Raw genomic sequence first — 26,491 nt, forward strand, 5'->3', positions numbered from 1 at the left:
TTCTCTTCTCCCCCCTCTGTCTCCCCCCTCTGTCTCCCCCCTCTGTCTCCCCCCTCTGTCTCCCCCCTCTGTCTCCCCCCTCTGTCTCCCCCCTCTGTCTCCCCCCTCTGTCTCCCCCCTCTGTCTCCCCCCTCTGTCTCCCCCCTCTGTCTCCCCCCTCTGTCTCCCCCCTCTGTCTGTCCCGTCTGTCGGGACTCTTTAGGTGCCAATGTCAGTAAACCAGCAAAAACAGAATGGGTCATGAACTGAAACCCCAGGCATCACTGGATCTCGTGCCTTTCTCCCCTGGCTGTTTTTTCATCAGTGATTGCTTCTTCCACAGGCAGCTTCTTGCCACAGTCACGCACAGTCCCAACTCGGATCTGACATGGGTCACGTATGCACTCTGGAACCAAGCCTTTTGACTATGGATATCCTGACTGGCTAGGTTAGCTCATGTGCCTCACCCTCCCCCCCTCTAAGGGAGGCTGTGCCCAGGGCAGGCAAAGGCAGCCGGTCCACTTAGTCTGGGTTTGGTTCACGCTAGTCAATCATGTCCACTCATGGGTTGCTGTGTAGACTGTACTTGATTTTTAAATGTTTTGGCTCTCCTCTCTGGGTGAGTTCACATAATTGATTGGCAGGCCCTGCCACTCTCAAAGGGAACATGCTGAACAGACACAAGAGGTTAGACAATGACTTTTGTGTTCTAAAGAATTTTAGGAGACAGAATGGCAAAGCAATTGAACATGGGTGCTAAGTTTAGATCAACTTAGAAAACATAAAACTTTATTCCCAGGACTTGGCACATAGTGGGCTCAAAATTAATATTTCTTGGGAGGATAAGTGAATGAAAGAAAAAGTGAACTATATTAGACCATAAACATCACTTAATTGTAGGGGGGAGTTTTGCTCATGTAATGGGCTTAGAATCCCTCCACTTCCTCTCTTGATTATTGGGGAACATCTAAATCTGTCAGTGAGGGGTGTCAGCTTTCACAAGAGATCTGTCTTCGCAGAGTCTGGTAGCTGACAGCCCTGGGTGCCCCCTACCCCTGCTGAGGCTCTCTGTTGCACTGTATATTACCCTCCACGATGGATCCGTGGCCATGGGTTTTACCACTGATCCAGTGGGGAATAAGGTTTCAGGCTTACTGAGTAAAGGGAACAATGCTGATGAACGTAAAAACACACGATACGTACAGAGAAGGCCAAGCATTTCCTATGAGTAATGAAGTGTATGGAAGCGAGCGTGCCTCCAAAACAAAGCCAAGAAATGTTCTGGAACTAAGAACCTTTATAATAATTGAGCCAGCACAAGACTTGTGGAAACGGATATTGGGTGTGGGGAATTCATGCAGACCCACTCTCGAAAAAGATTTTGAAGCCATCAGATAGTACCACACCAAGGTAGGAAAACGCATTTAAGTCAACAAATTCCTAAAAGAGAAGAACGTTAGTTATGGTGGATAATTAAATAAGTTATTTTTCTGAGTCACAGGTTCTTTGCACCATGAATCTGGGAATTAGCTAGTCCATTACACATACAGAATTAAAACTATACTCATTCACTGAAATTCTGTCTCGATTTATAAAGATGAAATGAAGTTGACCTTGCTGCTGAGAATATAGAACTGGATTTTTAAATTCCCGATGATGTATTTCAGTTGCTGCTAATGTCTATAAACACACTGGATTTTTTGGGGGGAGGGCCCAGGGAGGGGAGTTGGGGTGCCGAAAGAAGAAACCTTACTGACCCAGTGTGTATTTAGCCCCTAATTCATGCATTCTCTATCCCTTATTTGGCTTTTATTTTTTTCCTTCTTTTTAATTGACGTACAATGTTAGTGTCAGATGTGCAACACAGAGTTTCAACGTACATGTACATTATGAAATGATCACCATGATAAATTTAGCTTCTGAAATCTATACAAAGTTGTTATATGCTGCACATTACAACTGAATGAATTATTTCTTTTATAACTAGCACATTGTATCTTTTAATCCCCTTCCCCTATTTTGTCCTTCCTCCACCCCCTCCCCACTTTTAACTACCAGATTCTTCTCTGAATCTATAAATCTGTTTTTGTTTGTTGTTTTGTTTTTTTTTTTTTTTAGATTTCTCATATAAGTAAAATCATATGGTATTTCTTTTTTTTTTTTTTTTTTTTTTAATTGTTTCACTTAGCATAATAATCCCTAGGTCTATCCATGTTGCCACAATGGCAAGATTTCATTCTTTTTTTATGGCTGAGTAATATTCCATACTGTGTGTGTGTGTGTGTGTGTGTGTGTACATATATATATACCATATCTTCTTTATCTATTCCTATGTTGATATACACTTAGGGTGTCATAGCTTGACTGTTGTAAATAATGCTGTATTAAGATAGGGGTGCATATATTTTTTTGAAATAGTGTTTTTGTTTTGTTTGGATAAATCCCTAGAAATGGAACTCCTGGATCATAGGATAGTTCTATTTTTAATTTTTTGAGGAAACGTCATACGGTCTTCCGTAGTGGCTGCACCATTTCGCATTCCTACCAACAGTGCAAGAGGGTTCCCTTTTCTCTGTATCCTCACTAACACTTGTTATTTCTTATGTTTTTGATTATAGCCACTCTGACTGCTATGAGATGGTATTTCATTGTGGTTTTGATTTGCATCTTCCTGATTAGTGAATTGACCATCTTTTCATGTGTCAGTTGGCCATCTGTATGTCCTTGGAGAAATGTGTATTCAGGTCCTCTGCCCATTTTTAAACTTGGATATTTTTTTGATGTTGAGTTGTTTGTGTTCTTTATCTATTTTGGATACTAATCCCTTGTCAGTTATATTGCTTGAAAATATTTTCTCCCACTCAGTAATTTGCCTTTATGTTTTGTTGATGGCTTCCTTTGGTCTGCAAAAGTTTTTTAGTCTGATTTAGTCTCACTTATTTTTGCTTTTGTTGCCCTTGCCTGAGGAGACAGACCCCAAAAATATGACATCAAAGACTGGCATCAAAGAGTTCACTGACAGGGAACATGGGTGGCTCTGTCAGTTGACCATCTGACTCGATTTCAGCTCAGGTCATGATCCCAGAGTTGTGGACTGAGTCCCACATCAGGTGCCACACTGTGTGTGGAGCCTGCTTCAGATTCTCTCTCTCTTCCTCTGTCCCCACCCCTGCTTGCACATGTGTTCACTCTCTCAAAACAAAAAACAAAACAAAACAAAACACTCACTTCCTGTGTTTTCTTCTAGGAGTTTTATGGTTTAGTCTTACATTTAAACCTTTAACCATTTTGAGTGTATTTTTGTGTATACTATAAGAAAGTGGTCCAGATTCATTCTTTTGCATATTGTTGCTTAGTTTTCCCAGCACCATTTATTGAAGAGACCATCTTTTCCCCATTGTATACTCTTGTCTCCTTTGTCAAAGATTAATTGAATGTAGAAGCTTAGGTCTATTTCTGGGCTATTTTGTTACATTGATCCATGTGTCTATTTTTGTGCCAGTATCATACTGTTTTATTATAGTTTGTAGTATAGTTTGAAATCAGGGAGGGACACCTGGATGGCTCAGTCGGTTAAATGTCCAACTTCAGTTCAGGTCATGATCTCATTGTTCGTGAGTTCAAGCCCCACATCAGGCTGTGTGCTGACAGCTGAGAGCCTGGAGCCTGGTTCGAATTCCGTGTCTCCCTCTCTCTCCCCCTCCCCCACTTGTGCTCTCCCTCTCTCTCCCAAAAATAAATAAACATAAAAAAAAAAAACGTTAAAAAAAAATAAAAAAGGAAATCAGGGAGCCTGAAACCTCCAGCTTTGTTCTTTCTCCAGATCGCTTTTGCTGTTTGAGGTCTTTTGTGGCTTTGAATAAGTTTTAGGATTTGTTCTAGTTCTGTGGGAAAAAAAATGCCATTGTAATTTTGAAGGGGATTGTATGGAAGCTGTAGATTGTTTTGGGTAGTATGAACATTTTAATGATAATAATTCTTCCATGAACACAGACTGTCTTTCCATTAATTTGTGTCTTCTTCAATCTCTTCCATCAGTGTTTTAAAGTTTTCAGAGTACAGGTCTTTCATCTCCTTGGTTAAATTTATTCCCAAATATTTTATTCTTTTTACTGCAATTATAAGTGGTATTATTTTCTTTTTTTTTTTAATTTTTTTTTTAACGTTTATTTATTTTTGAGACAGAGACAGAGCATGAACAGGGGAGGAGCAGAGAGAGAGGGAGACACAGAATCTGAAACAGGCTCCAGGCTCTGAGCTGTCAGCACAGAGCCCGACACGGGGCTTGAACTCACGGACCGTGAGATCATGACCTGAGCCGAAGTCAGACGCTTAACCGACCAAGCCACCCAGGCGCCCCTAAGTGGTATTATTTTCTTAATATATCTGATAGCTTGTTATTAGTGTATAAAAATGCAACAGATTTATGTATATTGATTTTGATTCTTGCAATTTTATTGAATTCACTAGTTCTAATAGTTTTGGGGTGGAGTCTTTAGGGTTTTTTATATATAGTATCATATCATCTGGAAATAGTGACAGCTTTGCTTCTTTTCCAATTTGGATGCCTTTTATTTGTTGTCTGATTGCTTTGGCTAGGATTTCCAATTCAATGTTGCATGAAAGTAGTGAGCATAGGCATCCTTGTCTTGTTCCTGATCTTAAAGGAAAAACGTTCAGCTTTTCACCTTTGAGTATGCTGTTAGCTGTGGGTTGGTCTTATATGGCCTTTATTATATGGAGTTATGTTACCTCCATACCCCCTTTGTTGAAAGTTTTATCGTAAATGGATGTTAAACTTTATCAGATGATTTTTCGGCATCTGAAATTATATAATTTTTACCCTTTGTTATTTTTAACATGTATCACACTGATTGATTTTTGTGGCTATTGAACCATCCTTGCTTCCCTGGAATAAATCCTACTTGATCATAATGTATAATCCTTTTAATGTATCGTTGAATTCAGTTTGCTAATATTTTGAGGATTTTTGCATCTCTGTTCATCAGGGATATTGACCTGCAATTTTGTTGTTGTTGTTGTTATGTCTTTGGTTTTGGTTGTCAGGGTAACGGTGGCTTTGTAGAATGAATTTGAATAGTTTTTTTTTTAATAGTTTGAGAAGAATTAGATATTAACTCTTCTTTAAATATTTCATGATTTTCACCTATAAAGCTCTATGATTCTGGACTTTGGGAGTTTGGTTACTGATTTCATTTCATTCATTGTAATTGGTCTGTTCAGATTTCCTATTTCTTCATTATTTAGTCTTAGAAAATTGCATGTTTCTAGGAATTTATCCATTTCTTCTAGGTTTGTCTTATTTGTTGGCATATAATTGTTCTTTGTAACTCTCATCCTTTGTATATCTGTTGTATCAATTATAACTTCCTTTTTATTTCTAATTTTGCTTATTTGGGCCCTCTTTTTTTGTTTTTCTCAATGAGTCTGCCTAAAACTTTCTCAAGTTTATCTTTTCAAAGACCCAGCTCTTAGTTTCACTGATCTTTTCTGTCATCTTTTTAGTCTCTCTTTCTTCTCTGATCTTTATCTTCTAACTTTTGTCTTTGTTCTTTTTCTAGTTCTTTTAGATGTAAGATTCGATTGTTTGAGATTTTTGTTTCCTGTAGTAGGTCTGTTATCACTATAAACTTCCTTCTTAGACTGTTTCTGCTTCATCCCATAGATTTTGGAACATTGCGTTTCCATTTTTGTCTGTCTGTTACTTTTTTTTTCTTTGATCTCTTCATTTACCCAATGGTTGTTTAGTAGCATGTTGTTTAGCCTCCACGTGTTTGGGTTTTTTTGGTTGTTTTTCCCAGTTTTATTCTTGTAATTGATTTCTAGCTTAAGACTGTTGAGTTGGGAAAAGATGCTTGATATGATTTCAGTCTTTTTAAATTTATTGAGACCTTTTTTGTGGCCTAACATATGATTTATCCTGGATGAAGGATGTTCTATGTGCACTTGAGAAGAATGTGGATTCTGCTGTTTTTGGATAGAATGCTCTGTATATGAAGTCCATCTGGTCTAACGTGTCCTTTAAGGCCAGTGTTTTCTTATTTATTTTCTGTCTAGATGATCTATTCATTGATCTAAGGGAGATGTTAAAGTTCCCTATTAGTATTGCCAATTCTCCCTTTATATCTGTTATTTGCTTTATGCATTTAGGTGTCCTTATGTTGGGAGTGGTATGTGTGTGTATGTGTGTGTATTTACAATTATTATGTCCTTTTGTTAGATTGACACCTTTATTATCACGTAATGCTCGTCTTTTCTCTTGTGGTAGCCTTTGTTTTAAAGTCTATTTTATCTGCTATAAGTGTTGCTACCCCAGTTTTTTGTTTTTGTTTTTTATTGCTTCCATTTGCATGAGATATCTTTTTCCATCCCCTCACTTTGTATGTTTTTTTAGGACTAAACAGAGTCTCTTGTAGGAAGCATATAGATAGGTCTTGTTTTTTATGCATTCAGTCACCTAATGTTTTTTTTTGTTTTGTTTTTTAAAATTTTTTTAAATGTTTGTTTATTTTTGAGACAGAGACAGAGACAGAGTATGAGCAGGGAAGGGGCAGAAAGAGAGGGAGACACAGAATCTGAAGCAGGCTCCAGGCTCCGAGCTGTCAGCACAGAGCCCGACGCGGGGCTCAAACTCACAGACTGTGAGATCATGACCTGAGCCGAAGTCGACGCTTAACCGACTGAGCCACCCAGGCGCCCCACCCAATGGTTTTTTATTAGAGCATTCAGTCCATTTACATTTAAAGTAATTATTGATAGGTATGTATGTATTGCCATTTTGTTTATTATTTTCTGGTAGTTTTGTAGTTCTTTGCTGCTCCTTCCTTCTCTTGCTCTTTTCCCCTGTGACTTGGTGACTTTCCTTAGTGCTATGTAAGAATTTTTTTCTCTTTACTTTCGAAGTATCTGTTCTAGGTATTTGGTTATTGATTACCATAATATTCATATATAATATCCTATGTATATGGGAATTTACGTTGATGGGTGTTTAAGTTATACTATATTTTTTACTATGCTCCCCATGATTTCTGTTTCTGATGTTCTATCTTACGCTTTTTTTACAAGGTGGGCTCCATACTCAGTACAGAGCCAAACATGGGGCTTGAACTCACGACCCTGAGATCATGAGTAAGTTAACTGACTGAGCAACCCGGATGTCCCCATTTTTTTACATCCCTTAACTAATTATTGTAGGTCTAGATGATTTTACCACATTTGTCTTTAAAGTTCATATTAGCTATGTGGGGGTTGATCTACTACTTTTATCATATGTTTACCTTTACCAGTGATTTTCATAATTTTCTTATTTCTACTTATAGCCTGTTCTTTTCCATTTAAAGAAGTCCTTTTAATATTTCTTGTAAGGCCAGTATAGCAATGAACTCCTTTATCTTTTGCTTGTCTGGGTAACTCCCTGTCTTCTTCAGTTCTGAGAAATAAACTTGCTGGGTAGAATACTCTTGATTGTAAGTTTTTTTTCCTTTTGGCACTTAACTATATTGTGCCACCTCTGGCCCTTCTGGCCTGTAAAGTTTCTGCTAAAAAATCAGCTGACAGTCCTTTGGGGATTCCCTTGTATATAACCAGTTTTTCTCTTGCTGTTTTTTAAGATTCTCTTTATCTTTCACTGGTGACACTTTGATTATAATGTGATGTGTGTTGGTGGGAGTCTTTTGGGGTTTATCTTACTTGAGAGACTCTGCTTCTTGGGCTTGGATGTCAGTTTCTTTCACCAGGTTAGGGAAGTTTTCAACCATTATTTCTTCAAATAGATTTTCTGTCCCTTTTTCTCTCTCTTCCAGTGTCTCAGAAATGTTAGTGTGGCTTAGTTGTCCCTTAAACTATTCTTTTTACATTATTTTTGCTGGGGTTCCTGGGTGATTCCATCGGTTACCCTCAGTCTTGATTTGGGTTCAGGTCATAATCTTACGGTTTGTGAAATCAAGCCCCCTATCAGGCTCTGTGCTGATGGTGTGAAGAGCTGCTTGGGATTCTTTCTCTCTCCATGTCCCTCCCTTGCTCGTGTTCGCTCTTTCTCTCTCTCGAAATAAACAAACATGAAAAAAATTATATTTTTTCTTTTTCTGTTTTGATCGTGTGAAACATTAATTGCTGCTATCTTCCAGATCACCAATCCATTCTTCGCCACTTAATCTGGTCTTGCTTCCCTCTAGTGTATTTTTCATTTCAGTTATTGCTTTCTTCAGCTCTGATTCTTTTTTTTTTCTGTCTTTATGTTGAAGTTCTCACTGTATTCATCCATTACTCTCCTGAGTTCAAAGAGCATCTTTATGACCATTACTTTGAACTCTTTATCTGGCACATTGCTTATCTCTGTTTTGTTCTTTTGAGTTTTTGTCTTGTTCTTTACTTGGAACGTTTCCCTCTGTCCCCTCACTTTACCGAATTGTGTTTCCAAATATTAGGTAAATCAGTTACATCTCCCCATCTTAAAGAAGTGGCTCTATGTAGAAGGTGTCCTGTGGGGCCCAGTAGTGCAAAAGCTCCTAGTCACCCAAGCTGGGTGTTCCCAGGGTATCCCCTGTGCAGACTGCATGCACTCTTCTGTGGATGGGCCACAACGGTTATGGGTGCACTAGTGAGCTGGGCTGGCTGAGAGACCCAGTCGTGACTGCTGGTGAGCACAGCTGGCTGTGAGGTCTGGCTGTGACAGTTGTAGGTGCTCTAGTGTGTGGGGATGTCCCCCCAACACCCCCCCCAACCTCCCCATACTGCTTGGAGGGGGCTCCAATGATGGCTGAGGCTGCCTGCCAGGTGTGGTGGGATGGGGATCACTCAGGAGGGGCTCTGGCTGGGGCAGGTGGGTTGAGTACGGTGAGTTCTCAGGGGGACACTGGGGGTGGGACAGGTGTTGCTAGCACAGTAGATAGAGGGCATCAGAAATGGCTCTGCGAGTGCCAACCTAGGTAGAAGGGGAGTTAAAAAGAAAAAAAGTGATGCCCGCCAACACTTCATTCCCCAGAGAATGTTCCGGTAGATCCCTCCCCCTCTGGCACATGCCCTAAAATTAGTCAATGGATCTCCTTCATGTGTACCCCAGGTGCTTTTCAAACTGCTGCCTCTGTGCTGGGACCGGAGTGGTGAGACTGTGCGTGTGCCCTTTGAGGCCAGAGTCTCGGCTTCCTACTAACGTCCGGCTCTCTTGGACCTGAGCGCCACTGGTTTCCAAAGCCACACGTTATGGGGGTTCATCTTCCCGGTGTGGAAGGCTCTTCGTTGCTCAGGGAAGGCCTCTATGGTTTGATAGCCCTCCCGTGCACAGTTAGCTGGGTCTAGGCTATGGTCCTGACTAGACTGCATCTCTGCCCTCCAACCTGTTTCAGTGTGGTGTTTTCTTTATATCCTTGGTTGCGTAAAACAATTTCCTGTGAGTCTTCTCATTTTCAGAGATAGTTGTTCTAAATGTAGTTGTAGTGCTGGCTTGTCTGTCAGAGGAGGTGAGCTCAGGATCTTTCTCCTTGGCCCATCTGGATTCTGCCCCCAGCTGCGTTTCATTTTCTTTCTTTTGTCTTTTCTTTTTTTTCCTTTGTCTTTTCTTTCCTTTCTTTCTTTTCTTTCTTTCTCCCCCCGCCCCACCTCTCTCTTTCTCTCTCTCTTTCCTTATCTCTCTCTCTCTCTCTCTCTCTCTCTCTCTCTTTCTCTTGGTCTCTCTCTTTCTCTCCGTCTCTCTCTCTCTCTCTCTCTCTCTCTCGCTCTCTCGCTCTCTTGGTCTCTCTTTCTCTCGGTCTCTCTCTCTTTCTCTCGGTCTCTGTCTCTGTTTCTGTCTCTCTCTCTCTCTGTCTTTTTCTTTTTCTTTCTTTTTTTTTTTTTAATTATTTTTAGGGAGAGCACAAGTGGGGGAAGTAGAGGGGGACAGAGAATCTGAACCAGGTTCTGCACTGACAGGCTGACAGCAGCGAGCCCGATGTGGGACTCGAACTTGCCAACTGCCAGATGGTGACCTGAGCTGAAGTCAGACGCTCGACCGACTGAGTCACCCACGTGCCCCTAAGTTTCATTTTCTATTACTTTAGAATGATGAGTTATCTAGTTTACAAAGAAGAACTTGCTCTGGATATTAATTTATTCCACAAACATTGGCAGCCTTCTATGGAGCCAGCTGCCGTAGAAGCAAAGATGTTAAGCTGGACCCTTTACTGTTAAAATGCTCACAATTTAACTGGGGACGTTGAGGAATTTCCAACTGAGAAGTGCCAGAAGCTCCAAAGGTTCAAAAGAGAAGGATAATTTTATCCTGGGGCTTACGAAAACCTTTTAAGAAATGACCTTTAAGCTGGATCTTGAAGTGGAGTAGGACTTTGTTGGGCAGAGGAAAGAGGGGAAAGGGAATTTCGAGCAGAGACTAGTGCAGATAGAAAGGCGCAGAGATGGTTGCAATTCCTGTCCTGAGCAGGACAGGTCGGGTGGGGCTGTGATCGCTGAAGCCTGGGGCCGGTTTGTACTGTATCTTTACCAGCTGCTTGGCCAACGCTTTCCATTAGGCTTTAAATTTCATTCTGAAAGTAGTCCTTCTAATATGAACTTGCAGTATTTGGTTTCCCCACTTAGTGCCAGGGATTGGGGGGTTGATTATTGGGTAATTCAGACACAAGAATTCAGGAATATGGAAATCGCTCCCAAGTAGCTGTTGTGTCTTGCTTACATAGCAACCAGTACTCATCGTTTTACATCAACATGTGCAAATTCCCCAAATTGGATTTCTGATATAAACAAGGGGATGAACACTTAAGAATATGTCCAGTGACTGGGTTCTTTGTTTGTTCATGTTACCATTGATTAGAAGAAGTTTCTTGCCCAACAGGACTTAAATTATCCTGGAATCTTTATTAAATTTTTGTTTGTTTCCTAAAAAGTCTCCAAACATGCTATATAATGCTTTTCCTTCAGGCAACTTGCAAACAAATGACCTATATTTTAAAAATCAAATGTCAATAACCAAGCAATTATTTTGATTAAATAATAATTGGATACTGGCAATTTGCACGGTCCAATTTGCAAATTACCCCTTACCCATTTTATTAAATGATAGGGTACAAGCTAACCCTGATCAGGTGGTATTTCCTAAAAATGTGAATGCTAACAAAGAACTTCATTATTTTAACCATCAGATCAGCTTGCCATTGTCTTCCCCCAGACACCCCCTTTCCTGGCATTCCACATACTCTCCCAGAGAGGGAGAAGCTTTCAGCCACAGGATAATAGCATCGCCTACCATGCTTTTTAATTTATTTTTTTTTAACATTTATTTATTTTTGGGAGAGAGAGAGAGCATGAGCAGGGGAGGGGCACAGAGGGCGACAGAATCTGAAATAGGCTCCAGGCTCTGAGCTGTCAGCACAGAGCCCGATTCTGGGCTCAAACCCACAAACCACGAGATCATGACCTGAGCTGAAGTCGGACGCTTAACGCACTGAGCCACCCAGGTGCCCCAACCTGCCATGTTTTTGATTCAAGAAACTTCCTGATTCCATCCATCATTAAGAACTTAAGAACACTGGAGCTTTCTCCATTCATCCGCCTGACTGACTGTTCTCTCCCCATGGTGATGGCCAGGAAACTTTGACTGGGGGTCAGAAATATTTCTGTGATTTGCTGAGGTCAAAACAGAGCTGGAATTGCAGCCAGGAAGTCAAGCATCTTTGTGTGTGTTTCCCTCGATAGGCTAGTTTGGGCTGAAAGCAGGTACTGCAAAAATAGGAGGTGGGAAAAGACGTCTGTTTGACTCTTCTTGGCTTACCAGCTGTATGGTTTTGGGCAAGAGACAGAGCTTTTAATTCATTTTCTTCAGTGTGTAAGAAAGGGGAATCACATCCCACACTGAGTGGCTATGGAAGTTTGAAATGAGCGTGAAAGAAGAGTGAGGGCGTGTGAAGGCCCTGTGGCTGCAAACAGCTCTAAAGCGTAGATTCCTATTTGCGCAACACAGGAGAGCTTTCTGGAAACATCCAAATCCAGCACAGATCCCACCTGTACACCCTAAGAGTCCTTCCACGTGAGACCTTTAGATCACGCATAGATAAGAAGAAAGCACCCCCTTGGCAAGTGGACAGAGCTTCCCCCTCCCAAAGAAAGGGCCCCTTTCTCTTGGCCGTTGTATCCTCTGCTGACACTCAGCTCAGAAAGCAGAGCACTAGCTGAATGTCAGCCCCCTGAACCCTCCGTTGACCCCCTTTGTGCAGGAGCCAAACTGTCCAACTCTGTTTATTTCCCCTAAACCTTATAATCTCCTCAGAAATGCAATTAACTTTCCAGGAATTGGATTGGTCCTAGAAGTAACGTTTACTGATAGAAAGACATGGGCGTAAAGCCAGACAGACATTTTTCATGTTTTGATCTGCCATTTACTAATCGTGTTAGAATGAATGACTTCAAGGAAAAGCATCTTGGTGGTCTTGTTATGTGACCTTGGATGCGTGACTTAGCATCTCTAAATCGGTTTCCTTATCTGTACAATAGAGAACACCCACACGTGCGTCTCCAGAGTTAGTGATGAGTATTAAATGTGAACGATACCATGGATGAAAGGGTAGCATAGGGCTCAATAAATGTTCTTTTCCTGGAGTGCCGTTTCTTCTGCCACTTCCAGATTTGGCTCTTTGGTTATTTCTGGGACAGGAGATCTCACTCTTGATCACTAGCTCTTCAAATCACAATTTCAACAAGATCATGGTTTCAGTGCTAACAAGGTCCGATGAAAACCTTGTTGACTGTCATTTCAAAACAGGGATAAAAACACACTTCAGCTTAAACCTTAGGACTGTTATCAAACCATGTCTTCTCAAAACAAAGCAATACTATTGACATTAAGGGAGTAGACATTAGCCAAATCTGGTTTTCTGGTGGAGCAAAGACCCTTATCCAAAACGGCAGTATTATGTAATCTAATTGATGGTCAATTTAAGAATAGGCTGGCCAGCCGGATTACAATTAAGTTGCTAGAAAAAGTTGTCCTCTGAAAAGCAGTTCTCAGTATCCTAATTAACAAAATCCTCTGCTATAATCGACCAAATCCTCTGTCATCGACAGGCAAGCAGGAAGATGGGGAAACGTGTGTCAATGTATTTTGGGACAATTGGCGGAGTAAAGTGAGGCACTAATTGTTTCGAGAATCTGAAACTGCCTGAATCCACAGTGATTTCTGCAATGTTTTGGGGTCTGTCCTCATTCAAAGAGGCCAAAACTAACCTTCCAAGTTCACCTATGAAGCAGAAAATTAATGGTCTCCTTCTAGTAGACCACTGATGTTATGAGATGTGCATATTTTTATTTGAAAACTCACTGTACCGCTTGAGATCCTAAATCTCAAAGTTCAAAGTATAGGGGTCTTTCTCTATAATAATACTTTTTCTTTGCTAGGAACATAAACCCATGACAAGGTGGGTATTTCCTTGGAAGATTTCTAGAGGGTCCTGTTGTTTAGTCTAGCTGGAGGTCTACTTGATTATTTATCTGCATATTATGACAAAAACTCCTATTATTTACATCTTAATACAAATATAAAATATCTAGAAGAGTTCAGATCCAAAGGATGTTAGCACCAAATTCTATCACATAAAGTTGTAGGTCCTTGCATTTTGTGATAATACTCTGTAGCTTCACTTCTAAATCTCTTGCTTCTATTTTTGGTAGATGGGCAAAAGCTTGATTTGAACAACCTGAAGTCCACATTGTCTTAATAAATCTGGGAGCTCCATTTATTCCCTCTAGAATAATTGGACAGATTAAAATGTTTGACCTCAGTGGTTTCAGTGCAGTTCTTTGGTGATAGATTTTAGTCGTGAATAGGTTGAGTGATAAATTGGATGGTTGGCAAGTGGCCAAAGTTTAAGTTTCATTTATGGGTTTTTTTTTTTCCTATTCCCTTTCTTTGCTTTCTCTTCCCTAGGGATGGTTGAATTCCTAGAGAGGTAAAATGAATAGGAATCAAATGGATTGAAACCCAAAAGGCAACCTTAGAGCCCACAAGTGACAAAAAGTAGGAGCTAGGGCCAGGTTCAGGATTCAGTACGGGTAAGAGGAGTCAAAACTAAACACTGACGTTTTGAAGGGTCAGTAGTAACGACAGAACCTTTAACATGTAGGCAAACCCTAAACTCTGTTTATCAAAAATCACTAAGAACACATGGTGAGCAAAGTAGTACTTTAAGACATTGACTCACCTCAAGGATCTTAGAATCTTAGCATTCATGGTCTGTGAGTGTGTTGGAGAAGCAAGTATGGAAATGAATGATAAAGTAGGGGATGTTATTAAAATTATTTCAATTTTTACATAAAAGTGCCAAGCCAAAATCTATCCAGCTTTATTAAAGATACTTTTGATAAACAGTCATGGTATTTCAGGTAGGACGTAGGCAGAGGATTGTTAACAGTATACAACCTTCCAACTTCCTTCTTCAATGAACTACCAAAATCAGAAATGCTATAAAACCCATGGAATAGGGTAACATTTTTACATAAGTAGTTGGAATCAAGAATTTACTTGTTGAAATCTTCCTGCTTCATTATTCAATAAGTGTTCATCAAGAGCCTCCTATTTACCACACACTCAACATAACTCCCAGTAGAGATTTATCATTTTAGGCTTACAGTTAGAGCTAAAAGAGAATCCAGTAGGTTCTATTTAAAGGTTTTAGCCACTTAAGGTAATAGGAAAAAAAAAAAAAACAAAAAAACTTGAATGGCTTGTTGAAATTCCTAGGAATCCATCATTGTGTTTATTGAAGTGGTATCTCAACTGATCCCTTGAGTTACTTATAAGTTTTGGGAATATTTCATGATCATGTTGGCTAGCCTTTGAGGGGTGGTTTGCCTGGTTATACCTTAATTATATCATGCAAGGAAACAAAACTAATAATTCAACTGCTAGCGTTTCAGATGCAACTTATTTGTGCCTCCTTATGCTACTTATGGTAGCCTCCCACACATACTATGGATAAGCGAATACTGTCCAGGGGAGGAGATGGCAGTGAGTCAATCTCTCCCCTTATCCAAGTCCAGATGATTTCAGCACAGAAAGAAACCCTATGGTACCTCATCCCCTGGGGGGACAACACAACCAAGTTCTACTACCCCAGACTTTATCCTAGACCATTCTCTGCACAGCACTTAAGGAGGGATGAGGGAGAGGACTCAGCTACCCTGCAGACAAGGACACCTGGCCACCCAGCCATCAACGATGAAATGGCTTCAAGAATTCACATGGCAGTGATTGGTCAGTGGGCAGATTGTGCAAAGCAGATTGTGTAATTCAATCAATTAAAATTTGTGAGACAGGAAGGATTGGGCTAGTAGTTCTCAACCGTGGCCACACATTGGGCTTGCCTGGGGAGATTAATGAAAACACCAATGTTTAGTAGACCCACCCCAGAGGTTGATTTAAGGGGTCTGGAGTACCTGATAGGCTGGATTTTAAAAATCTTCTCAGGTCATTCCATCGTTCAGCTAAGGTTGAGAACCACTAGGGGAGTAAGCATGTTGATGCACCAATGGTAGGGTTATTTAACAATCTATCTCAAAAACCTTAAATGTGCATCTACTTGGTCTTGGCCCAGCTATGGAAAAGCAGGACAAAAGCAAATACATACGTACTTGCACGTCTGTGCACTGAAAAGAAATTGGAAGGATAAACCGATTAGCACGAGTTTTAATTGGGGATAGAGTTAAGAGGTTGTTCTCTCTTTTCTCTATTGTCAAAAATATCTTCCATGAACCTCTGTTGTCTTTTGAAATTAAAGACCATTTACATTTGATTCTAGTAACACGAAGAAGCATTTCATGAATGCATCCTGTCTTCACCCCCGTATGCAACACATGATCTCAGGAAGTGTTGATCTAGTCAGAGAAACACATCACTCCGTGTCGATATGTAGTAAAACACTGAGGTCCTGGGGTAAAACTAGTTCCTACTATACTTGTTTGCCTGCCTGTCTTCCTTCTGTGCTAGATTGCTAAGAGGGAAGTCTTACGAGCACCTAGCCTTGTGCCTTACATTTGGTGGACTTAAGCCATCGCTCACATATTTGTGGAACGAATGAATGAGAGAAGAGAGATTCCCCTGACACCTCAATGGAGAAAGTGGGATTAGGGGCAGGTCTTGGGGAAATGAGTTGGATTTGTTTGAACGGCAGCCACTCCAGGTGGGGAGCCAGCTCAAACAAAAACCTGTGGGAGAGGCCCGTGTGACACGAGGAGGGACAGTTTGTAGTGTGCTGGACTGCAGAGAGCCTTGTCTAGAGCAGCGACTGTGCCCAAACAGAGGAATCGAGCAGAGTGATAATCAGAGGGGGGCCTGGAAAGAGAGATGGAGAAAGGAGAGGCTTTCCGTGACCCTAGAAGTAAATAGTAGAGTCCCTCACTTTCCCTTCCTTCCATTTGCATAACACAATTTGGGGGAAAGGAAATCTGATTCACAGGAGAGGAAAGGTGATTTCCTTCCAATATGTTGAAAGGGAAGAGGAAGCTCAATTAGCAAATAGAAACTGGCTGATAAAGTAGAATTTTTGCGTGTGTTTCATGCAAAACGATTTGTCACAAGAGTGCCAAATATCTTTGCATGACACGTTCTCAAACAGAATGAGGGAGAACACACTTCCTCAACATCCGAGTGCCCAGTCGTATGTCCAGGAGGCCTCCTGACACCCAGCTCAGAAGGGGCTCGGAGAAAGTCCAGCATTTCATAGTTTCCCTAAGAACCGGAATGGAATGCACATTGAGGAATGAAGGAAATGCTTTAACATGTCGTCTGGCAATGATTTCCACTCGCATGCCATGCCGTCTTCTCCCGCCCCCACCTGCATGCCAAGCCGTCACCTCTGGACAGGCGCTGGGGTTGTGCAGGCTTCACAAAAACTCGAGGTGTTCAAAAAGACTCCTCGAGCAAGTGGAAAGCTACGCTGCTTTCAAAGCCAGCCTGAAAACCTCACTGGGCAGCAGCGATATTTACAAACCCATACCACTATGAAATCCACCCTTTCCCAGTTACCCTAAAAACATTTCCTAGTCGATCCTGAAATAGAAAGTACAGTTGATCCATAGCCCGCTTTCCCGAAAATGAGAAGCTAACCTTTAGTTAGTTCCAAGTGTTTTAAAGGTAAAGATGATCATTCTGAATGGAACCGAGAATGGCACAGACCAAATGTTAACCAAAAAAGACAACCTCCCCCTTCACCACCACCCCCCCCCCCCGCCACCACACACACACCCTTAATCCATGGACAGAAAGCTCAAATCATCTGTGGCATGAGAACTGTCTGTTCCCTCCCCCAAAGTGTCCAGGAAAACAACTCTGTGACCCCGAAGATGCAGGAGACTCAGGGAATGGATAAACTATTCTGACGTCTCTGTGAGGAATTGACCTGGCATCTGGACTGTGCCCGAGCCCTCAGCCATCCCTCATTAAGCACTGTCAAGTTCACATCTGGCTGTGGCTTTAGAACCCTGAGCATCACCCCAGGGAGCAGCACTGGTATTTATCAGGCACTGCTGGCTATCAGCTGGGCTCCTCCTAACTGAACAGTGGAGTAGATTCTCCTGGTGACTGGAAGCTCTGGAATTTCACGCGGTTTGGACGTGCAAGGTGCTGTACCAAGTCAGCAGTGAGGGTGGCCCTGTGGACCCCCTTCTAAGAGGGTGTCATGTGAGTACGTGCGGGGAGGCACCCGAAACCACAGAAGCCCCACCCAACTCGCTTCTGTTTCTGTGAAATCGTGGCAAAAATCGATGACGAGCGTATTATTTGGAGTCAGAGCTCTGACTTTAGGTTCTGTCTCTGCTACTTGCAGGGTGAGTGGCTCATCCTGGTTTACTTGGGGGGCTCACCTGATTTTAAAACTGGAACCCCCTTATCCCAGGACCCCAGTCAGTCCTAGGCAAACTGGGATCACTGGCCACCTTAGCGACTAACTGCTTAACCATGGGCAAGTGAACTTCTGGATTAAGTTTCCACATTCGCAGCATGGGGATGATACTATTCTCTACCCCATTATGTTGTTGGGAGGGTTGAATGAAAGCGGGTGAAGGGCTTAGGGCTGCCTGGCCCGTGTCAAGGGCTATGTGTTTTAGTTATTCCAAGAATAAAAACTGGACAGCTACAGGGTTTAAATTGACCACACAGGGGCGCCTGGGTGGCTCAGTCGGTTAAGCGTCCGACTTCAGCTCAGGTCACGATCTCGCGGTCCGTGAGTTTGAGCCCCACGTCGGGCTCTGGGCTGATGGCTCAGAGCCTGGAGCCTGCTTCGGATTCTGTGTCTCCTCTCTCTGCCCCTCCCCCGTTCATGCTCTGTCTCTCTCTGTCTCAAAAATAAATAAACGTTAAAAAAATTAAAAAAAAAAAATTGACGACACAATCCCAGACAGAAGAAATATGTTTGACTTTCAGCTCCTTGGTTTACTGCTGTGTCCTCTTGGATAAGTTACTTAACTTCTCTGAGCCTCCTTTTCCCCATTTGTAAAATGGGACAACTATCATCCAGCCGGGGCGGTATCTTGACGGCGTAAGCCACAATACCGTGCCTGGTGAAAAAGACCAAGCACACAACAAATAACCCCCCAGGTGGTTGCTGTTCTGGCTTGCTCTCAGCAGAGAAGATGTGCTCCCAGCCAGCGTGGGCTGCGTGGGTCTGCCTCTTTTCTCCTTCTGGTAGTACCTGCTACCTGCCGGGGATCCATTCCCAAACCCGGAGTGGAAGCCTGAGATTGCTGGTGGTACCAAACCCTCTCTGGGCTGTGTTCTCCTGACATCCATACCTAGGAGGAAGTTTCACTGCTACATCAGGCCCCAGTTAGAGCTCAACAACTGATCATAACAGAATTGAATTGTAACCACCTACTGTCATTTATGTGAATGGCCTCTCAGATTCTTGTACTCCACTCCCCCTTGTTCTTCGTGCGACGATGTCCGATGGCGAAATGCCTCTGGCACCGTGAGGTGAATGGTGTGGGCGTGGTGGCCTAGCATTAGGCCACTGCTAACCTTGTAACTATATGCCGGAAGGGGGGTTCTGCTTCCTGGCTGCAACGACGAGTGCTGTGTCTTTATACTGCACATTTGAATCTGAGTGCCTGGACGAAGGGGCTCTCTCTAGAAAAGGAGTGAATCCCTTAGAGGTGCTCACATACCCTGACAAGATCCTTTTAAGCCTCTGCCTCCTGGGATGCTGGGGGCCACACCTATTCTCAGAAACAACTAGGTCTTTTTAGAGAGGAAGAATGGCAGGGAGACAGCACGTCCAAGGGCATGTGGGGACCACCGTACCTGCTCCCCCCACACGCTAACCCACCGAGAGTACCCTACAGACACGGCCTGTTGATGTGGCGGAAGTGAAGCCATATGGCGACGCGAAGCTCCCTGCTCCTCCTGTCAACTGTAGGCCTGAAGATGACCGCAGGGCCACACTTGCCAGCTCCTGCTGTTTCCATCGGTCATAGCCCGCTCAGCAGCTGACCATGAACGGTATCTGCAATAAAGAATATAAGGTTGTAAATAACCTGCTCCTAAGGTTCCTTGCTTTCTCCCTTCCTCCTACGTTGCCGTCGCTCCGAATCCTCAGCCACCAGGGGGCATGGTATCTTCTAGCACTAGGGTGCATGCCTCAGTTAAAAGTCTTGGGTTAGAATGTCAGTGCCTCTACTTACCAGCTGTGTGACCTTAGGAAAGTTACTTAATCTCTCTGTGCCTTAATTTCTCACTAGCAAATGACGGTGGGGATCTTCCTCACTGACATGACGGGAGGACTACGTGGGCCTACTGGTCCACGGTAGGGATACTGTAGGTGCTGGCTGTGATTATGTTATTCACCTGTGAGTTGAGAATTGAAGCCACAGATGGTCTTCCAGACCTAACGCTGTAAACAAATAGAAAAAATAGAAAAGGAGAGCCATTCACATGAGGTTACAGAATATCTACTTCTCGCCTGCCTCCCCCAAAACAAAAACTGAGCCCGTGCAGAGACTGGACAACTGTTTCTAACGTCTGCAGGCAGTGGGTGATCTCCCCCATAGGTCAGTGTAGGAACATATCAGCATCTTGGGTAAACTGAGTCAAGCGTGCTTGCTTAAGTTGTCGCTCGGGCACGTGTGTTTCCTGAGCCAGTTCTACCTTAAAAGCACCCTGCACCTCTCCCCACTTCCCCGTGCCCAAGAGGCCGGCGTTACAGCTGCCCAAAGCTTGGCCTGCGTTTCCCTGTTGCTTTCCAGTGTGTTTTTAATTTTCCCTTTCTGGTATTCATTAACAAGTGAGGCAGGGGTGGTTGGAATTGCTGGGGACATTTTCCCTAGTGGTTTGGAGGCAGACGAAAGGGACTAATGAGAGGAAGGAGTATGTGGTTGGTGGTGATGTAAGAAGTCCATGGGCTCCCCAGGGTAAGGGCCTTTCAGGCTCAAGTTCATACTCAGGGTCTAAACGAACTCCCAGAGGGTGGGCTTGACCAAATGCTGACCTCTTTTACTTATTAACTGATGTTTACTTCACTCGTGGCTACACAAAAGTGCTAATGACTTTTTTTCACTTATGGTTTCTGATAGCTTTGTGAGCGACCACGTAATTTGACCCCAGGGAACGTGGGTTTTAACTTCAAGGAGGAGAAAAAGTCATCCAAAGAAGGAAAAATGACTTTACCTAGCATTCTTAGACCAAAGAGAGATTATTTAAGAAGCTACGGGTATACTGAAAGAAATACAGAAAATTTCCAGTCTGAATTCAGGAAGGAAGTTCCCTAAGGAAGTCCTGTGCTCAGGACCAGGCTGCCTGAAAACCAGAGGAATCATATTAATAGAAGTTGTGTTACTGTTACTTGAGTCTCTTCCAAGTAACATGATCAGGATTAATTCGCAAGGGTGGGTCCTGCTCGAGGGTGGGCTCAGGGAGCTCAGATGGGACTGTTTTGGAAGCTGATGACTGATGCATTTATTTTTATCTTGAGCACAAAGATTTCTAGTGCTGTGCATTAAGAGGATCATGAAATATTAGTTATCATGTATTTAAAATATACAGCCCGCCTTCTTCGAAGAATAGAAGGCAGCCTGCAACGAATAAAACACATCTGGGCCAGCACAATTAAAAAGTATAAACAGAAAGCATCAAATAAAAGGAGCAAGGAAAAACACAGTGCAGGGCACTATGCTAAGTGAAATAAGTCTGACAAACACAAATACCGTGTGATCTCGCTCACATGTGGAATATTAAAAAATAGAGATAGAACAGATTGGTGGTGGACAGGAGGGGGTGGGTGGGTGTGTTAAATGGACGAAGGGTGTGAAAAGGTGCAAACTTCCAGTTATAAAATAAGCATGGGGATTCACTGTAAAGCATGGGGACTATAGTTAATAATGCCGTATCGCATACTTAAAAGTTGCTCGGAGTAGGTCTTAAAAGTTCTCATTACAAGGGAAGAATTGTAACTGTGTAGGTGATGGAAGTTAGTAGACTTATTATCATTTGATCACTTAGGAGATCATTTTGAAATGCAAACACATATCAAATCATGTACACCTGAAACTAATGCTATTTGTCAATTACACCTCAATAAAACCCATCAAAAGAAAAAAAGCCATCTGGGCTAGCACAATTGAAAGTATGAATAGAAAGCATCTAATGAAAAGAATAAGAAAAAACTGTTGTTCCCCAAATCTCTCGGGCTGCTGACCCAGCCACATCCATGAGAGCTGTTAGCACAGTATTGAAAGCTCATGGTGAACGAGACGAGCCAGACTTTTACTCTCGTGGAATCTGTCTTCTTTGGGGGAGACACGTATTTGGAAAGGAGGCGAGTAAACCTACAAAATAACTTCCAAAGATGTTAAGGTGCCAGGAAGTGAAAGCAGGTGCTGCTGGGAGAGGTGGTCTGTTTTAGATTGACGGGGTCTCTGAGGAGGTGACTTTGAGCCTTCCACTGTCAACTTCGTGCCTCTGGCTCCCTCCTACCCTCTCCTGTGTTGGCATCAGGTCCCTCGCTTGTGGGCATGGTGTAACCCTGGTGGACCTCAACAGTGGTTTATGGACTGGTAGTCAGGCGTCTTGGGTTTTATCCCCAGCTCACTCCTAGCTTCTGCCCTCCTCATTGGTCTCACTTCAGCTCTGCTTTTTTCCCTGTCAGTGTCACTTGGGAGAAAGTCTACATCGAACCCCATGAGGCTGGTACCTGTCATGTACTTGCATCCTTGGGGCCTTTGAAGGTAGCATTTGTATCTAGACTGCTAGATCAATGTCCTTCATTTTTCTAGACTCGTTTCCAAGTTCACCTCTTCTGGGGAACCTTCCCTGATTACCTCCAAGCAGAACGCACGGCCTCATTCCTCTGATCTCTCAGCACTTGGCTTGTACTTCTGTCTCTCTCAGATAACGTGGCCTGATGGTTTTTCTGTTTCCATGTTCCTTTCCTCGGGTGCATACACTGTAGAGGGTGTTTTTGTTTTTGCCTGTTACACAATAATTATGTTAGTTACTGTTTATTGCTACTGTATTCCAGGTCCTGTTAGGCACTTTGCATGAATCTTTAAATCTTACAGTAAACATCATTGTGCCCATTTTATACCTGGGAAATGAGGCTCAGGGATTAAGGAACTTGTTCAAAGTCACGGAACAGGAAGGTAGCAGACCTAGGGTTCCCGCCCATATGTTTTAAACTTGAAAGCCTGGGCTTTTTCCACCTTGCTGTGTCATCTTTCTCAGGAAGGACTCCATGAGTGTTCATTGAATGAAAAAAAAAAAGTATTTTAAAATCAGCCCACTCTACCAGCATAATCCATCAAAGGAAGATGTATGGTAACTATTACTTCTATGTGTGTAATAGTTTTAAAATCCATATCAAATGAGATCCTATTAAAGTTACTAGGGAAAAAGAAAAGAGGAATAAAAAAAATGTCTTCCCTCCTCCCTCTCCTTTTTCGCCTCTTCAGTTGGGATGAGGGGAAGGGAAAGGAACATCATGAGCTTGCTGAGGGAAAAAGACTGGGATGCTATTGCAATCAACCACGATAATTATGTGTTATCAGGGCCACGGGGGTGAGTCCATCCATTCCCAGTTTGATAATTTCAATAAATAGAATGCCAGAAGGGTGACTGTTCAGTTCAACTCAACAAATGTTTGTTGCGTGCCTGCCCTAGGTAATGTACATGCTATTCAGACCTTCCGAGAGGCACCTCGGTAAGCAAGACTTTGTCCCTTTAAAGCCTCTGAAACAAGACTTGCCCAGAGCTAACTGGTCAACCAAGGCTGAGCTAATGTGCCTGGAACATAGGCAGGCGGCGGGGGAGGGGTGGTGATGTGGGAATCCACAAGCTAACTTCCCCCAGCACCAACATGAGTACCAACGAGGAAGTCATCACTCATTGAGGGACCGAGATTTCAGAGTTTGGCTCTATTGGCTGAATTATGCAACTAGACTCTTTCCACCTCCCTTTGGAGCTTGCATTCTGTAAAGAAAAAAAAAAATAATAAGCAGGATGATCCAGAGAAAGCTGCTTTAAATAATAGGGTAGTTATGGGGCGCCTGGGTGGCTCAGTCGGTTAAGCGTCTGACTTCGGCTCAGGTCACGATCTCGCGGTATGTGAGTTCGAGCCCCGCGTCGGGTTCTGTGCTGACTGCTCAGAGCCTGGAACCAGTTTCAGATTCTGTGTCTCCCTCTCTCTCTGACCCTCCCCCGTTCATGCTCTGTCTCTCTCTGTCTCAAAAATAAATAAACGTTAAAAAAAAAAATTAAATAATAGGGTAGTTGGGGAAGGTGGATTTTAATCACAGACCTGAAGATAAAGGAGCAGACCAGGTGGGAATCTGAAGAAAGTGTTCCAGACAGGGGCAACAGGATGCAAAGCAGGAATGTGCTGGGCCTGGTGAGGACCAGCAGGGGGTGAATGAGTGAGGGGTGGGGTAACCGGACAGAGAACACAGGCTCTGTGAGCCATTGCAAGCAACTTACGCAAATAGATGGGGAAGGGAGAAATGTGTAGAAGCAGGGATGCCTCTTAGGAGGCTGTTACGATAACCCAGGCATGGATGGTGGCCGTGGAAGTGACGAGAAGTAGTTGGATTCTGGATATATCTTGTTGGTTGTATTTGGAGTGTTGAGAGAAAGAAAGGAATCGGGGATGGCGCTGAGGGTCTTGGCCTGAACACCAGGAAGATATATGGTGTTGTTCAATAAAACAGGGAAGATGTGGGAAGAGCTGATTTGGCAGGGAACCTTAGGGTGTTTGGATATGTTAAGTCCAAGGTGCCTATGAGATGAGGAGGTGAAAACATGTCGGAAGCAGGTTGATATATGAGCCTGGAGTGCAGGGGGAAGTTCTGGGCTAGAGGCCAGGCCATGGGAGGGGTGAAAGCATAGAACCCCACAGCCTGGATTCAAATCCCAGCTGCACTCGGGGAACCCAGACAAGGCTTCCTTCCCTTCTGGCTTCCACATCCTCATCTGTGAGGAGTGGAGGTGGCCTAGTGAATGTTCCCTTCAACCATTGGGAAGGTTGAAGAAGGCCACGTATGTAGAGCGTAACACAGTACGTAGCAGATCGATAGGTAATAGCGGTCTTCTTTCCAGCCCCCTCCTGGGCTGCCAGACCCTGTAGTGAGCCCAATGACCCACACAGATGAGGCAAGGCCCAGAATGTCGGCCCGAGGAATTGAGACAATCCGATAAGCAGTGGGAAATATTTCTATGGGAAATTTTTTGAGTAAAAAGAAATTGTGTGGGTGAAGTTAGGATGGAGTGGGCGGGGGGGAAAGACTGGTAGGAGGGGGATGGGCCGGGTTTGTTGCAGAACAATGGAGGTACAGGGTCAGGAGGGCCAGGGTGATGGCACAAGAGAGGGAGTACATGTGACTGAGGGCCACCAAGCACCTTGACAAAGGCTGTCTCTGAGGATGCACTGTGGCTTCCTGAGAATCTCGGTGGCCTGTCCAAGGACACAACAGGGAGAGCCTGTCACTATGTCATGGTGACCACGTCTCTTGCAGCAGTCTCCAGGCCTAGCCCCGAGGACCTTGAGCAAAGTTTGAGTCACTCATCCTGTTCAGTGGAGCAGCTGAAGCCTAAGACCCAGCTGTGGGCGGGGGAACTCACTTCCCTCCAGAGCTTTCTGATCTTGGTTCTCCTTGCCTGAAAGAGTGAGTACATCCATTAGGGTTGAATGGCTCCCTTTCCCATTATGTAACGACTTAGGGCAAGTAATTAGCTCTCCCAGGAGTGAAAGGCCAACAGTTGAGAATTCAATGTCTTTCTCCAACTTGGATCAGAAATAGGGCTGGGGCAAATGATGAAAGGGAAGCCCCTTTGAGAGCCATCTCCCCTACGCATGCCAAACACAGACCGTCACTCAAGTGGGGAGAGAGGGAGATTGGGGAGACGGTAAAAGGAGAGCCCTGCCTCAAAGAGGACTGATAAGAGAGAAATGGGTCTGACCTACTGACGTTGACAGGGTTATTATTTTTTTTTATTTCCAGGGGGAGAAATTGTCATCCCTTAAGATACATCTGACCTTCAGATGTATTTTGGCTCACGCAACGTTCGTTAAAGTGGTGAATTTGTTGTCAACTTAAAAAAAAAAAATCAAGAGACTGTACATTTAAAACTGGATTTCAGCTTATGAAGTTTTCACCCCAGCCACACTGGGCTTTTATTTTTTTCTTAAGGTACAGTTGACATAGATTAGTGACGAATTTCCGGTGTACAACATAACGATTTGATATTGTGAAATGATTTCCACAATACGTCTAGTTAACATCTATCTCCTGCATAGTTACAACATGTTACTTTGGAGACGAGAAGTTGTAAGATTTACTCTTACCCACCTTCAACTATGCAATGCATTATTATGAACTATAGTCACCCTGCTGTACATCACATCCCTATGACTTCTTTTATAACGGATATTTGTATCCTTTGATCCCCTTTACCCATTTTACCCACCTCCACATTCCCCTCTCTGGAAACCCCCAATCTGTTTCTATTACTTTTGGGTTCTCTTGTTTTGCTTTTGCTACTGTTGTTTTATTTCTTTTTTTTTTTTTTTTTTTGAGTTTATTTATTTATTTTTGAGAGAGACAGAACAGGAGTGGGGGAGGAGGGAGAGACAGAGACACAAAATCCGAAGCAGGCTCCAGGCTCTGAGCTGTCAGCACAGGACCCAACGTGGGCTTCAAACTCCCCAACCACGAGATCATGACCTAAGCCAAAGTCAGACGCTTAATCTACTGAGCCACCCAGGCCCCCCACTACTGTTGTTTCAGATTCCACAGATCATATGATATTTTTCTTTGACTTACTTCCCTTAGCATAATGCGCTCAAGGTCCATCCATGTCACAAATGGCGAGATATCCTTCGTTTTTCTGGTTCCGTAATATTTTATCATATTGTATATGCCACATTTTCTTTATCCATTCATTCATTGATGGACACTTGTTTCCATATCTTGGCTTTTGTGAATAATGCTGCAGTGAACGTGGGGTGCAGATGTTTTTTGAACTGGTGTTTTTGTT

General features: G+C 43.1%; 1 protein-coding gene across 6 annotated transcripts in view; it reads left to right on the plus strand.

The window, feature by feature from the left end:
* LNX1 (ligand of numb-protein X 1) overlaps positions 1–26,491 on the plus strand; it is a 123,584-nt gene that overhangs the window by 54,750 nt on the left and 42,343 nt on the right. The window contains exons 1-3 of one of the 6 annotated variants that reach the window (XM_042936371.1): positions 24,773–24,783; positions 24,970–25,119; positions 25,456–25,644. The exons of 4 other annotated variants lie outside the window; for them this stretch is intronic. In XM_042936371.1, the coding sequence (XP_042792305.1) occupies positions 25,598–25,644 (47 nt within the window). In that variant the 5' untranslated portion in view covers positions 24,773–24,783; positions 24,970–25,119; positions 25,456–25,597. One more of the 6 variants, XM_042936369.1, reaches the window with a different exon arrangement.

This window comes from Panthera leo, chromosome B1, assembly GCF_018350215.1.
Source record: "Panthera leo isolate Ple1 chromosome B1, P.leo_Ple1_pat1.1, whole genome shotgun sequence".
NCBI classification, from domain to species: domain Eukaryota; kingdom Metazoa; phylum Chordata; class Mammalia; order Carnivora; family Felidae; genus Panthera; species Panthera leo.